The sequence below is a fragment of the Dendronephthya gigantea genome, unplaced genomic scaffold (genome assembly GCF_004324835.1).
Source record: "Dendronephthya gigantea isolate DGI-Jeju-01 unplaced genomic scaffold, DenGig_1.0 000122F, whole genome shotgun sequence".
Classification (NCBI taxonomy): domain Eukaryota; kingdom Metazoa; phylum Cnidaria; class Anthozoa; order Malacalcyonacea; family Nephtheidae; genus Dendronephthya; species Dendronephthya gigantea.
The window spans coordinates 367591-384250 of NW_021163132.1; the positions used below are offsets into that span (position 1 = coordinate 367591).

General features: G+C 35.1%; 3 protein-coding genes across 3 annotated transcripts; 2 read left to right on the forward strand and 1 right to left on the reverse strand.

Moving 5' to 3' along the window:
• Window positions 1-248: 248 nt before the first annotated feature.
• LOC114535715 lies at window positions 249-8231 on the forward strand. The gene is made up of 10 exons (XM_028557020.1): window positions 249-578; window positions 1268-1300; window positions 1758-1793; window positions 2288-2323; window positions 3649-3684; window positions 4402-4437; window positions 4824-4859; window positions 5852-5884; window positions 6877-7145; window positions 8045-8231. The coding sequence occupies exons 1-10, from the start codon at window positions 485-487 to the stop codon at window positions 8168-8170; spliced, it is 735 nt and encodes a 244-aa protein (XP_028412821.1). The 5' UTR covers window positions 249-484; the 3' UTR covers window positions 8171-8231.
• Window positions 8232-9857: 1626 nt separating this feature from the next.
• Window positions 9858-14167, forward strand: LOC114535720 (serine/threonine-rich protein adg2-like). Its single transcript, XM_028557024.1, has 4 exons — window positions 9858-10217; window positions 11629-12543; window positions 12658-13008; window positions 13238-14167. Exons 1-4 carry the CDS (start codon window positions 10181-10183, stop codon window positions 13417-13419), a joined length of 1485 nt encoding a protein of 494 aa, XP_028412825.1. The 5' UTR covers window positions 9858-10180; the 3' UTR covers window positions 13420-14167.
• Window positions 14168-14607: 440 nt separating this feature from the next.
• On the reverse strand, window positions 14608-16157 carry LOC114535716. Its single transcript, XM_028557021.1, has 2 exons — window positions 16016-16157; window positions 14608-15202 (listed from the first exon to the last, which is right to left on the reverse strand). Exons 1-2 carry the CDS (start codon window positions 16083-16085, stop codon window positions 14820-14822), a joined length of 453 nt encoding a protein of 150 aa, XP_028412822.1. The 5' UTR covers window positions 16086-16157; the 3' UTR covers window positions 14608-14819.
• Window positions 16158-16660: the final 503 nt, after the last annotated feature.

The following is a 16660-nucleotide window of genomic DNA, read 5'->3' on the forward strand; positions in this document are numbered from 1 at the left end:
TGTATAATGGCTCACATGCAGCAAACACGCGGCTTCTACAAAGAGGAAACATTTTTCATCACAAAAAAGCATAAGATATTTTATCATACAAAAGGGCACTTAAATCCTTTGGTCTTTCCTGTTCTGGATTAGTAACTTCCTTCATAAACATTTTAACGTCGTTAACTCGTTTTATGCCCGTTTCATGTTTCGTTAACGACGAAATGCATGCACGAAATGAAATCATTTTATTCGTCCGAGGGCATGCAGTTGTACCTTTTTGGATGCCAACGGCCATCTCCAACTTTGGAGAGGACATTATTTATGTCTATTTTTAATTATTTACTGGGTAAGACCTCCGGCTTCCACGCAGGAAACATGAAATATGATATCAAGACGTTGCATGATCTATCATATCATAGAAACCGTCAAACACTGCAGTCTGTTGCTTATCAGTTTGTAAACATTGATGTAAAGACAGAAAGGCGAATTAAATATATAAAGAATGGAGAAGTTTTGTAATATTTTATCTCTGGTGGCATTTCTCATCTTACTTAACATGCCACAAGTGACCGCTTCCACCAACAATTCAAACTCAGGTATATTCTAGCTAATATTTTAATACCATAAGTTTGTTTCTTAATGAGAATTATAGACTTTTATTCCTACAACAGGATATTATATCCTTATAGATATACTACTCTTTATTTACCCGTACTGCATCATACTTAAATTATCTTAAAAGCAAAGTTTCCGTCCCATAATGTCGTTATATATCACTCATAATTCAAAACGCTTTTAGTTTTACGTTGTACTTTATTGGTTGCTATGGAGTATGGTCTCGGTTACGTCGGATCGAATTAGTTTTACTTGTTGCAGGTCTGCCTTGTAATGATACTAAGTATAACTAAGATCCAATTTACTCACATTTCAGGCGACATTAATCAATAGACAAATGTTATTCCTGAGATGTGAATAATCAAACGCTGCATTGCTCAAAATGCGTAATTTTAGACGAACTATAGATCATGCAAAAGGCCGTTGATTTTGAGCCTGAACGCCTGAACCCCCGTTTTTTTAGGGTTGCAGTATTTTTCTGCTCGCTTTTTTGTTTAACTCTTTATTATTTACTATTTCACTGATACATATCACCATATGATTCAGACATCTCAACCACTATTAATTTAACTCGATTATTTCAGTAGGTATACATAATATAGTGTGAACAGAAGAATGATAATTTTTACAAAATATAATAGTAAATAATTTATTCATTTTACTGATTTAGTTGTGACTACAATTGGATCAAACACAATAAATGGTATGTTTTTGATATATCTTCATACAGAAAAATATTTCATCCCACTATTAATTCGCGTACACTTATTCAATGATTCTTGGATCTAAGGATTCTTGATTAAAATTCGTTTGCCGTATACCTAACACTGCAGCTCTTTTGCATGTGGTATTTTTCTCAATATGTTTTATTTTGTTTACCGTTCCAACGCTATTCTCTCTTGATTCCGTTCAGTCGTTACCATAAAAATAATATGCAGGGGAGGGTGCATGTAGAATAATTGTCAACCGACCTTCGCTCTGTTTTGGAGTCACCTGGGAAAGTCTGACTTCTCTCTTATCTTTCACGTTCTTCTCTCAATGCTAACGCAAACGCAAAATATATTTGAAAAATATCCTCCTCCATCATTCTTCATAGAGAAACACATCCAGCAGTTCTTCTGTGATATTTACACGTCGTGTTTTATTTTCTTTATTTTCAGTTGCTACGTCAAACACAGCAAATGTCTCAGCAACAGGTATGTTTCAAATGTTGCAAATTCAAACATTCAGAACTCGTGTGTACATAAAATTGGTTTTTGATATATTGGTCGTTGGAGATATTAGAGTACAAGTCTACTACTATTAAAGTACTAATCAGATGTTTAGAGGGTCCCCGATACAATATAGTTAATCCCGCTCCATATCAGTTTCATCTGGCAATTTCGACACCTTTGCGCCCTCGGCACTGTGTCCTCGCTATAAGCCTTTCGCAAGCTAAATAATGCGGACGAGCATGAGAACGCAAACGTAAATATATTCATAAATTATCTTTCTCCATTTTTAAAAATACATCTGAAAACTGCACTTGTCAACCGACAAAGACGTTTGCTCTGTTTTGGAGTCACCGGGGAAACCAGTGAAACGTAAAATATATTAAAAAATATCCTCCTCCATCATTCTGCATAGAGAAACATATCCAGCAGTTCTTCCGTGATATTTACCCGTCGTTTTTTATTTTGTTTATTTTCAGTTGCTACGTCAAACGCAACAAATGTCTCAGAAACTGGTATGTTTCAAATGTTGCAAATTCAAACATTCAGTCTCAGAACTCGTGTGTATATAAAATTAGTTTTTCGTTGGAGATATTAGAGTACAAGTCTACTACTATTAAAGTACTAATCAGATGTTTAGAGGGTCCCCTATACAATATAGTTAATCCCACTCCATATCAGTTTCATCTGGCAATTTCGACACGCTGTAAGCCTCGCTGTAAGCCTTTCGCAAGCTAAATAATACGGACGAAAATGAGCAGCTTCAGAATCATTTGCCTTGTTTGACATGTGACCAGGAAAGACAGAGTCTCTTAATCTCTGCTCGCTCATTTCTTCTCTCACGCAAACGTGAAATTCATAAATAAATCCGCCTCCAACATTTTTCAACTATAGATACATTATACTGTAGTACTTCTGTGATATTCTATTATTTATCTGATATTTTAATGCCATAAGTCGCTCAATACCCAATTTTTTTCGGTAAACATACGCTTAATCAATGGTGTAGAATTGAGGGTTGGCCCGTAGAGTCGAGCTTCCCTTCTTCAAGTTCTGGGGGGGGGGGATCTGACTCCTTATTAAAAATATGTAGATATCAACTAAGGGTAAATGGCATAAACAGCTGAAGTGTGAGATTATAATCGGTTAAAATTCGAGGTAAGTGTTCGTTGCAAACAGTAAATAAAAGAAAGCTAGCATTAAACGAGTTTAGGTCCATGCCAACACCATTTTGTACTACGAGTTCAGACAGACTCGGGATTTATTTGAACCAGCCTCGTCCCCAGCGCGTGTTTTTTTTTATACGCGCGACGAGGCTGTATTTTAACAAAAAACCCATTCTTTGTTTGGATTCTTTATACTGTGCTAATGGGATATTTTGCATGTGTTTAATTTTGTTTAGTTCCAACGCTATTTTTTCTTAAATCAAGTATGATACAAATGATTGAGATCAGCACTAAAATTTATAATAATGCTTTTGAAAATAGCACTTTTTAACCAATTTTTCAAAAACGTTTGCTCTGTTTTAAATTAAAGGGAAGGTTTAACCTGTAAGTTCTCCTGTTAAGGGCCTGTTTACATGGAGCGAGTTATCCCGGCTAGGCGAGGTGAAAACTGCATATAATGAAAGATTAATCAGGTTAAGCCTTAGATGTGATGCGCTTTTTACCTCGCCTAGCCGGGAAAACTCGCTCCATGGAAACAGACCCTAATGCGAAGGCAAACGTAAATATATTCATAAATGATCTTTCTCCATTATCTTTCATATATAGAAACATAATTTACAACAGTTCTTCTGTGATATTTACACATATTTTATTTTACATTGTAATCGACATAGAATTTCCAAGTACTACGAGCAGGGGATCTGATTATGGTATGTTGACGAATTATTTTAATTAATATAATTACAAAGGTGATTACTGAGGTTACTTTACAAAGGTAAAAACTAACTTTATTTTGCGAAAACATTCTTTTACTTGAATCGCCATAGGCAGCCCAATGACGAATTTTTTTATTTATAGTAAAAATGTACACTTTGATGAAATTCACATATATATGTCATTTATTTATATGCTAATATACTTAAATCCTGTTATTTACAACGGGCGACTTGCGGGTCTGACAAGGCAATGTAGCCTTTGTAGTTAGCTATTATATAGGATATATTACGATTATTATTATCATCACACTACATCTCACTTATTTATTCGCATACACTTGTTCGATGAATTCGTTTGGATACTTATCACTGCACCTCTTTTGAATGTGATATTTTTCTCCGGTATGTTTAATTTTGTTTACAGTTCCAACGCTATATTCCCTCTTGATTCCGTTCAGTCGTTACCAAAAAAATAATATGCAGAGGAGGGTGCATGTAGAATAATTGTCAACCGACAAAGACCTTTGCTCTGTTTTGGAGTCACCGGGGAAAGTCTGACTTCTCTCTTATCTTTCACGTTCTTCTCTCAATGCTAACGCAAACGTAAAATATATTTGAAAAATATCCTCCACCATCATTCTTCATAGAGAAACACATCCAGCAGTTATTCTGTGATATTTACACGTCGTGTTTTATTTTGTTTATTTTCAGTTACTACGTCAAACACAGCAAGTGTCTCGTCAATTGGTATGTTTCAAATGTTGCAAATCCAAACATTCAGAACTCGTGTGTATATAAAATTGGTTTTTCGTTGGAGATATTACAGTACAAATCTACTACCAGTAAAGTACTAATCAGATGTTTATGAAGTGTGAGATCATAATCGGTTAAGATTCGAGACAAGTGTTCGTTGCAAACAGTGAATAAAAGAAAGCTAGTATTAAACGAGTTTAGGTCCATACCAATACCATCACCGGCGATGAAATACAGGGTTTTTCAAAGACACCCCAATTTTGTACTACGAGTTCAGACAGACTCGGGATTTATTTGAACCAGCCTCGTCCCCAGCGCGTGTTTTTCCAGCAGTTCTTCTGTGATATTTACTCGTCGTGTTTTATTTTGTTCATTTTCAGTTGCTACGACAAGCATAGCAAGTTGGTCGACAACTGGTATGTTTCAAATGTTGCAAATTCAAACATTCAGAACTAGTGTGTATATGAAATTTCGGTTTTTCGTTGGAGATATTACAGTACAAATCTACAACTATTAAAGTACTAATTAATTAAGTTAGTACTTCTGTGATATTCTAGTATTTATCTGATATTTTAATGCCATAGGTTGCTTAATACCCTATTTTCTTTCAGTAAACATACGCTTAATCATTGGTGTAGAATTGAGGCCCGGCTCGTAAGGCCGAGCTTCCCTTCTTCAAGTTCTGGCGGGAGGGGAGGGATCTAACCCCTTTCCTGCGCTAAGAAATTAATAATTTAACTAACTTAATTAATAATTTAACGAAATTAATAATTTAGATAACTTGGCTTCGTTTTCACATTTGTCTGTAATATAGAAGTCTAAATTTTCAGGTATAAATGTCCCATTCAGAGCCTTGAAAAGGTGTGGGTGAAGAACTTAAACAGTTCTATCATCTTTCTGCGCTTTCCATTCAGAGTTCTATCAATTTTGGGCGCTTTTCATTAAGCGCGGCCAAAATGATCAGACCGGTCATATTTTGAATTGAAATCGAGTATTTTTTTTGAAAATATAGCGGTGAAACTGCATTTTTCGTGCGCGGATGTAAATATCGATGTACGTGAATGCAGACTTCTTAAAACACTCAAAAATACCAGTAATATGTCTGTACTGAAATACAACAGGACCAGTCTGGTCGTATATATAAGTCTTGCAATTATATTGTAGTTCCTCTGTGATTTTTTACACTTTTTTTATTTTTTCAGTTTGAGTTAAAGCATCAAACACAGAAAATAATTGTATATTTCTGATATTTTAACCCCATAAATCACATATTAATACATTTGATCAACGATTATGAGAAATTCTGGATTAGAAATAATGCATTCTTGGTTTGAAAACATTAAATATTTATTAACTCTTAGTCTTAGACTGCATGTGATATTTTACACATTATTCCATTCTTTTTTAGTTTCACATAAAAGATCAATCACAACACTGATTGGTAGGTTTTCTAGAATTTTAATGCACTTAATATACGTTTATTCTTAGAGATTGTAATTGGGTACACTGGACAATTTAGATTATATTTTCTATAACACGGATATTTATACTTATTTATTATATTGATAATAATTACCCACAACTTTAGCGACTCATGTATTGCTGGTTTTAGGCCTTTTAGTCGGAGATCTTGAAATACGGGTCTAATTGTGTGTTCACTAGCATAGACATAGGCATACAGGGTCAGGGGCTTTCACTCTCAAATATAACATGCAACTAAGTGGACCAGTATTTATATTGAATTAATTATTATTTCGCCTGATATATTGTTCGGATTTATGTTTGTGTATAAGTTTATGCATGACTTTTAAGTTTTCTTTCAGCATTATATATAGGCTGTTACCTCTAAAATCATATTAAGACTTATTAACTAAACACTATTTTTTAAGCAAAGCACAGCTTTCAGTGTAAACCCATGAATAAACATCGGCATATACTGGTGTCTGGTGAATCAATGTTGTAGGAATAGAACTGATAAGTGATAACCTTTAAATGCATGCCATTGGACGAGAAAATATACAAACATGTAAAATACGTAATTTTGTACGAAACCAAACGTGGTTGTTGGAGTTTAACAAATAATTTCAAATCGAATTTAAAAAGATACTTGAACTGTAAAAGGACACAGGTCAACCAAAATACGGAGAGGGGGGGGTCAAATAACTTCCAAGAAAATCCAACAGGAACAACTATATCTTAACACAAGACTTCGTTGACGCTAACGCGACATCATTTGTCGTTAGTTTGTTAATTAAAATTCAAGTATCACACAAACAAGCTACAAACTCGAGTACATGTTTGCCAGACACAAAAAACGACTTACACATATTTACATAAATAATCCCGTAGTCTGATTAGAAATGGTCTTCGCAATGTTATCGGTGATAACTGACGAATCTGGTTCATTTGAATAACTGAATTTCCTCCTCACAGTCACAGCCACAGACACGTCCACCACGGTCTATTTCGGTACAACTCGCACGGTAAATTCAAGTCACATCAATGCGACCATGACGACTAAAGCAAACCCTACCACTGTCACTGTCAATATCAACGCCTCCCAAACATCAAACGTCGTGACATCAAGTGTAAATATAACTAAAAAAAACCCTGAAGGCGATGAAGATGGTTTGAGCACCACCCAAATTGCGGCAATAGCGGGAGGTTGTGGAGCCGCTCTCATTATACTCATTATCATTCTTGTAAGTATTTCCTCACTGACAGAACAACCAAGCTCTTGCTCTTATGAGTCTTATCCACCATAGTGTATTTACATATGTAGATATGAGGGGGAACATTGTTAAACTGGAATCTGTGCTGCAACCCTCAGCATTAGTTACACTTTTTATTTTCTTTAAAATGTAAAAGTTAAACATTTGAAGTAAACCAGGCATTATAATACGGAATTTTTACAAGGACACACATTGTCTTTAGGTTCAATAATGTGTTCAGTGGCTGTCGAATATGTTCAGGGGCTGTCGGGCGGAAACGCGTCTCGGCCTCTAGATCATATAATTTTAAATTCCCAACTATCCAAGCGTATTTATATTCTTTATAATAGAAACAATAATTATTTTAAATAGTCAAATTAAAATTATATTAGACATTTTTGTCCATGAGGCATGATTTTTAACTACACACTTTTCCATTTACAAGGACACATTCGCCTTTTACAAGGACACAAAGTGTGTCAAAAACACGCGTATTATAATGCCTGAAGTAAACGACTAAATTTTTAATAGCAAACATGTTTCGGCTTACACTAAGCCATCTTCAGTGCGAAAATTTAGTCGTTTACCTCAAATGTTTAACTTGTCTTGTGCTATTACGAAATTACGGAAATGTAAAAGTATAATCAAATTATAAGATCCCGTAAAAAAAAACAGAAAAACACATTCAGTTCAGACAAATAAATCTGTTACATGAAATAGGAGGGTATGCGAAGGCCAGATGAGAATATAATGATTTCGTATCGTGCCATTAGTTTTCAATTATTCTCTTCTTTTTCGCCACAGATTGCATCCATTATTGCATATTTTGTCGCAAGTTTTTATATAAAAAGTTACAAAAACTAAATGTTGTTTCTTTCGTTTCACGACAGATCGTGTGGCGTCTGAAAAGCTCAGCACGACAAGGATCAGGAACAATTCATCCTTTACATAACGTGGGAGAAAATGCCGAAATGGAGATAGCTGAAGGAAATGAACAGGAAACCAAAAACAAATAATCACTTCATTTATTTCCAAGCAGGGGAAGTTAGTTTGTAAATTAAAAAGTAGCAACTCTTAGATCCCAGAGGGTTATTTGTAAAGATTGTAGTAAAGAAGTGTGTGATATAGGGCTTCTGAGAATAGGGGAGGAGTGGAGTACCCAAGGCTTGGGGCAATACAAACAAAGGTACGTATAGAAAGACATGAAAAAACACAGAAACGCTAAAAAAGGACACCCTTAAAATTTATTCTTGCCCCGTTCCCCAAACTTCTTTGTTAGGCGCTGTTTAGTGTAATGTACTGATATATAATGCAATGTATACATATAGTGTTTTATCGTAGTAACATTGTAGAATCATGGTGGTGTGAAATTGTGTAGGATAGTGATGGTAGTTACAATGTTTGTGTATAAGCGCTATATGCAGTGTGTTCCATGCCTATATTTCTATAGCGAAATATTTATTATTCAATCCTCATCACCACCACACGTTGCCGGTTAGAAATTCCATGTGAATGCAATAAAGCATACACTCTAGAGAGTGGATTATCAACGCAATTCTGCCAAAGATCAAATCACCAATATACACTGTTTAATGGTTTAAAAACCTTGATTCGTGCAAAAACATCCGCTTTCTTGGTATTTTTCACTTAAAAATGTAAAATTTTATTCATCCTTTCCCCCCGTATATAACTTAAATAGCCTTGTAGTCTTGATTGTATCGAGAGTCTTTGTAACAATAATAAACAATAAAGTAGGTTGTAAAACATATACAGTAGGTGGTTATAATTTTACTCTCAATATCAACAGCTCTTTTTTCAATGTAATCTACAACCCGAGGAAACAACTATTTGGACAGGACAGGCCCCTCACAATTGCTTTATTTGCAGAAAATAAGTTTTCATGACCATAAATTACACTCCCTCTCCCACCAAACAATGTTGATGAAGGTGAGCAATCATCTGGCACTCGCCTGAGACTGAGAGATGAGTACTTCAGGAACTAACCTGCGAGGTTAACTAGGAACCAACATTGAAACGGGGAAGTGGGGGTCTGCATACGCATACGCACGCCAGATTTTTAGAATTCACCTGAAATATTGCTAATAATTTGTCCTGCCCACATCAATTATCTCTAGGTCTAGGATTGTAGATTATTGGTAAGCTGAAATACGAGTACAATAGACCTTTTTCTTAATAGACCAACTTCTGATTTAGGCAACAAAAAGGGAACTTCAGATTGAAAAATCGGAAATTCCGAAAAGCGCACTAAAATTAGTAAAAATGTAAAATTGCCAAGTTTGGCTGCAAAGATAAGTGGCTTTATACATTGGGTGTTTTTTATACCATTTAAAACAGTCGAACGTTTCAAGAGCATTGTCTCTGCACTGCCGCCACTGATGAAAAGTTTAGTGAATATTATACGATTGTACGACTTTAACTTTTTTGGAATATAAAATAATGAATAAAATAATACTATTTAAAAAAAACAGGGGGGTGGTTTGTAGTGGGATCAGAATTGAGCCTTGGTCAGTGGTAACTACCATGGCAAATAGGAATTGGATTTGACACTTGACAGAGTTCAGTGCTAGCGACTGGTTACCAGTAGAACCAGCAGTGGTCACCAGGAGCCGGAGGAAATATTGGATGATTTAATGTCAGATTTCATGGCATGCAGATATGCATACCACACACATGCCTGATTCCGCGCAAGACGCGAATATTAATAATTTAACATTCAGAACGTGAGGTGCTCTTATTGGTCAGAAAGAAATATGTAGTAACTTAACTATTCTTAGCATTCTAGTTAAATATTATAAAACGTCAATTCATCATGTAAATAATAATTCATATCAAAATTACTTTCACTTCAGAAGGCTGAGTTGTGTTGTTGCAGTGTGTTTTGGGAACGTTGGATAAGTTCGTCTTCAAAAAATTTATTTTCTGGTCCCACAAGTGGAATAGCAGAGCATAGCAGCAAGTTGTTCCTTGGTTCAAAATTGTACTTTATATAATTAAAAGCGGAAGAAATGGCACCTGCGATAATGTTGCTTGTATATTTATTCTGTGAGTCTACTTTATATAATACTTTATTGCGCTTTTGTTCTTCCATAGGCAGCCGGACTGCCCGGACATAATATGTCTATATTATCATGTTCGATGGTAATACAAATCATTTTAATATTTCTTATTAACTTGACCAAACCTTAGCAAAATTTCTGAACTACAGTTAATTAATGGTAGGTTGTAATAATTTTGCAGGCATAGAATGAAATAATTAATCACTGTCCCGTTGAAATCGCAATCATCACGTGCTGTAATTTAGAAGCACGATTGTTGCACATTTAGAACAGATAATTGAGCAAGAAACTAGTTGTGGCCTAAAACGTTTGTTTAATTTTGCGACTACGTGAGAAACTTGAGTTTTTTTAATTTAAATGTACACAATGTCACTCCTTTTGTCCTTTTATAAAGCAGACGTTATTTTAACTTACTTTAAAATTTTAAATGGATTTTACTCTCACTAAGAAAACTATTCTATATGCAGAATCAAGAATGGGTAATGGTTGTGAGTAATACATGATTACATGTAGAGTCTAGGGTTAGTGAACAATGCATCTTGTATAGTCACAAGAGTTAGGGCTTTTAATCATTACATCACTGAATACCTGAAACAGCTAGGATCTTTCAAATTGCACAACTGTAATGAAAATCACCCAGAGTAATTGCATAGCTCCAATCAGTTAGCATGTTTGGAACAAATAAAGTTCATCATGTCTTTAATATGAACAATTATAGCCATGACTTTACATCTTGAATAAGACTGCATTGCCGAATGATCACAAAAGTAACATTTAATTTCATAGCCACATGCATGCATTTGATAATTATTTTTAGCACAGACTGACATGGATTAGAGTGGTCATAGTTGCAAACATAATGAGAGTTCAATATAATTTTATCATTACAATATATTAGAAATATATTGTATTATCATTACAATATATTTGCTAGAAAAAATTACCTGACAATAAATACCCTTCAAATGTGAAAATCCACCAGCCCTTAGAATATTAAAGTCTCAATAGTACGAAAATTAAGTTTAGAAACTGTTATCTCACTTATCTGAGCTCTATATTAATATGCATAGCAATATATTGCATGGTTGATTATCCTGAAAAACAATTAAGATGAGGCATATACAGCAATTGATGAACATTCTTTCACTCAGAAGCCTTAGAAGGCTGTTCTTTTACCATGATGATACGGTATCAGTGATGATAATCTTCTAATTTAAAGCTCAGCATGGTTCTTAAGTGCATTTCTCTTGTTTGATAATGAGGTATCACATGACTGGCCTTAATTGATTGCACACTGGCCATGACAAACATGACAAACATCAATATAATAGTTGCAACAAATATACTGTTACACTGTAAATCCATAACTTATTAATTTTTCTACTTATTAATTGTAGCTCTGTCATATGGACAGAAGAATCATTCTTCTTCAAATACTCTGCTAATCTTACAATCTGGTACCTCTGCTGTATCATATTCTGAAAGTAAAATGTCTGTTAGAGTTGGTGTAATTGGGAGTCAAACCTTTACTGGCCATGTGTCACCTAGTAACATGTTGCCTGTCTCTTCGTCATATGCTGGTCAACTTACAACTGTGAAACCAGGTCAAACTAGTGTTTTAAATACAGAAATTAACCAGAGAAATAGTACTCAAACAGCTTTACCAACACTTCCTTCAAAGGTGCTTGTCACTTCTACTTTTTTGAAATATTCTGCTTTGAGCTCACATATTTCCATCGAACCATCTTTTGGGCAGACTCTGACGCATTCTGATACCTCTGGTCAAATACCTCCCACAATTTCGACGCATCGTATAAAGGCAACAAAACCACAAAAACATTCATCTAATTTGTTTGTTAGAGCAACATCAACAACAATGTATGCTTCAAAACAATCAATGACAGTGTCCTTTCAGCTATTTAGCAACTTAACCATTAGTTCTGATTCATACTTGGCAAGATCGTCACCATCTAGTAATGTCGTTACGAATCCAAACATCTCCATATCATCTCGTGCATTCATTACTTCTATGGGTCCTGACCGTCCTGTTTCCTCGCTGTCTATTACGAAGCTAAATCCAACCTTATCTAAAGCGTTATCTCAAACGTTCGTGAAAAACACTGCCCTTTCTTCCCTATCTCACGTTCAAAAATCCATGCAACCATCTACGCATTTGATGATGAATTCTTCATCAACTATGTTGTATACGCCAGTTAAACCAAGTACCACAAGAGGGAATATAATATCAAGAAATATAAGTTATCATTATAAAGAGAATGCATCCACTGCTGTTTGTCACAATACATCCAAAGGTAGGTAATAAGGTATTCTCATTAAACGATCGAATTTTAGTGAATTGATTTTCTAAAATATATCAAACGTTCGTGAACAAGCCTGAATATCTTTTTGCTTCAAAACTATTTCAGTCAATTCTGTGCTGGGTTCAACAAGTGTTGCCGTGAATTCTGCATCTTCCAAACTGGCTCAAACTAGTTCCTCAATGACAATGTTCACCCTCCAACCTTCCTCACCCCAACGAAAAGCAAATAAGACCGTCATTACTTCTTTCCCACCCACGTCTAAAACGTCCAAGACCAAGTCTGAAGTAAAGTTTTCTCTCAGTCAGTCCTCAAACCCAATGGCAATGAATGCAACAGTATCTAAATCTAATATTCAGAAATCCATTCCAATGCCGTTTTTCACGATAAATTCTTCTTCAACTATGGTTACGCCGTATAAAAAAAATGAATCCGTTGTAATACCTCACCATACATCAGGTAGGTGATTTTTGTTTTGTTTTAATGTTTCTTGTTTTTAATTAATTAATTAATATAATTCATTACGCCCGGCCGAGCTAGCCACTGCACTTGTTTGTGTCATTTGTGTCCATTTCTTTTGATTCACAGATCCTTTACAACTGCAACTAAACGACTTTCTACATTTTCGAAGTGTTCCTACAAAATCCTGTTTAAAACCAAATAATAATGAATGATTGATCTCTTGTAGCTCCAAGCTCTGAGAAGTCACACACACCTCTGATTGTGGGGTTGGCGGTTGGTCTATCTCTTGGTGTTGTTCTGGTCATTGTGATTATTGTTTGTTACAGACGTAAACGATCATCATATCAATATAATGTCTTTTATGATGAACAAAACATTGTAATGCATCCATTTGATTATTCTAAATAAGCATCGATTGTTATGAGTTCAGTTAATAGTATTCATTAGGCATAACGAGGGGGGCCTGAACATCATGAACATCATGAGAACCTAGAGGATGGAATTTTAGAAAACTCTGCATTCATTTAACCTTGACACAAAGAGGAAGCTTAAACGTATAACTTTACACACTTTTGCACAGTAAAAAAGATTTTTAAAAATATTTTCAGCAAATTTTAATGCGAAGAGCGGGCATCACAATTATAACATAGATAGGAAATGGCTTCTTTGGATTCCCCCGTGGTTGAGGCCCCCCTACATAATCAAAGGTTAATGCGCGATTTTCATCAAAGTGATGTTCAAATTACTTAATTTAATTTGCGATAATTTATATTCAGTTAGTGAACAAGGATATATTCTTCGGCTTGTAAGTGTTCTTGATGAACGGTATTATAAAGATCAAATTCCTTAATTTGATAATAATTAGTTGAGCTGACTCAATTATAGAATTTAGTCATAATTGCTTTTCCGTCGTTACATGAGGCGACAGAGGCGTGACTTTATTGACGTGACTTGTGACTTGTGATTACTGATAATCAGGCATTCTCGTTCCCAAGCTCCGAGAACGTCGTTGTGGCGTTATTAATAAATAGTGATATTCACGATACCAAGTGTAGCTAGTCTGACTGTATGCATAATGAAGAGTAAATTTACATCATTGTAATTAAAGCAGAATAATAGACGAACAAGCTTTTCTCTCATAATGCATAAAAAGCAACGTGTGGCATTTTTATGTTGATCTATGCCTGGCCGCTCGCTGTCAAACACGCCCGATTCACTGGAAACTTGTCAACTACACCTGCGTATATGTATGGATTGATTTAAAGAATGAAATGAACTCCAATGGTTGTTTTCAGGTGCAGTAAATTACGAGTTTGTAAAAGTTTTATCATCAGTCAATTAAAAAAATGTCGAAGAGCATGATTGTCCAATTGCCGAAGACAAGTGTTTGCTAATTTTTTTCATAGCGACTTACGGCTGCTAGAGCATGTCAGACCGTAGTCATGATTATCATCTGTCACAAACTTGATTCAGTGAAGAAAATCTGCTCAATAACTTGCACAATGAAACTATTGTAGCTAAATAAATGCATGACTTTACTCAGAGTAGACAATCGACCAAACATTAGAATCCTCGTTCTTAAAAAGCGTTTTGATTGGCAAACTATGAGTCGAAGAGTTTGTCAGGCATTTGCAGCTCGTGCAGTTCAGCTCGGAGTATTGCCATATTTTGACAAAACAAAAATCACATTTATTTCCTAAAAATATGCTTATTTTTATTGATCTTTTACTAGAAGTTTACTATACCAATTACTATACCATCATATAAGTACGAGATATGCATTTAAGACGTCGAGTATTACATTTTAATTATGTTCCTGGTTTTGTAACATTGGATTTCTTTCCAAAGGATATTTTGTAGTTATTCTGTATCGTCAATATGTTCAATTGTTTTGTTGGTGCAGATATATGTGTACTTTTCACGAATGCGGTTGGTTTAGACGGTGCAATAGTTTTTGTTGCTGGCTTTACTGAGGCACCAGTGGTCACTATCGCTGAACTGGTCACTTTGTTGGTGGTACGAGGAAGTGAAGGTGTTGGTGAGGGTCGTTTGGTTGCGGTCTGTGTCGCAGGTTTAACGGGGGAGGGACATATAGGCAAACCTTGTGAACAGATGGGTTTGTATGCTGGATTTTGACACAGTGTGATATCAACACAGATACCATATGCTGGTTTTTGGTTTGGTGATGGCGCTGGAATGAAACAATTTATCATGTTTCATGGAATAGATCGTAATCAAGTTGTGCGGCGAAGGTTTTCCCAACGATGAAGGCAATCATGAAAATATGCAGTTAGGGCTTCCCTTGACAACCCGCCTGTTTTAAAACTTATATTTGAATATTTGATATAAAAGCTAAAGGTATTTTATGCAGTGAAGAGTACCATGCAGGGTGCCGTTGTGATAAACCGTCAGAAAATACGTAAAATATACGCCATATACGCAAGAAAGTATTAAATAAATAGAGTTATATTGTCATTCCTACACTACTAACATGGAAGATAACACTCGACAAGAAACTCCTTGGAAGAATTGTGATCAATAAAAACGTCTCGGTACTTCAAAACGTTATTGTTGAATCATGCACGAGGGCGTATCGCAATTCTTATATAAACTTTAACTTAATTAGTGTATCACATGACAGGTGAAAGGTTCGTGGTTGATGGAAAGGTCAATTTTCCACAACACTCTGATATTTATTTCCATCGAGCGAAATGTCTGAAATCTATAACTAATTTGACTTGTACATGCATTCACAGCAAACATGGGTCCAATATTGTTATGTTCTTGGCGCTAGGTATCTATCTTAAATTATGTACACAATGCTTCATCTCAATGTACATATCATTATAGATGAAGTTATATCGAGGAAATTTTCAAGTCAATGATATAAATCATCTTATCTTCATATCAACATGGCGGAGATCAAGTCAAAACAATACATCTCGATAAAAATCAAACAACACTTTGTTAATCCATTTCAACATACATTATCAATTAAACCTACCAACAACTGCAGCATCCGTCGTTTTGACTGACCATAAGAGAAAACCAAATAAGAAAAAATGATCGTTCATTTCTAGTTTTTTCCGATAATTACTAACAATATGAAGATCTTCAAAGCAATGACATCGTCCAGTAAAGAATATTATTACCCACCTGCAATACCACCCGTTGCAATGATTTGAAGTCAAAAGATTAGTTTACTTTAATTGCTTTGGAAAAACAAGATTTTATGAGTTTTGTGGCTGCGAAGTAAATCAGAACATATCAGTAAGAGTATGGACAGTTGATTATCATAGCCGGTCAATATATAGACATGTTGATACCTGTTGATATATTATCATAGACAAAGTTCTATACACACGGCAGTTATCAAGTATATAGCGTCACATTACTGCCGCGGCTTGGACTGCTATGGCTATGCGGCTGAGGCTATGTTTAATCAGTAATGTATGGTTACCGCGTAAAATGTAGTAGGAATTTCTATATTTTTATACTATATATTTTGAAAATCATTCCCTAATGAAATATTTCTAGCATGATAATTTTATTCTACTACTTGGCCATGCTGAACATGACTGTGCATGCATATCCACTGCTTGGTAAGGCTTCACTTTTCGTTACAAATTAACGTAATCGTTGAACGCCA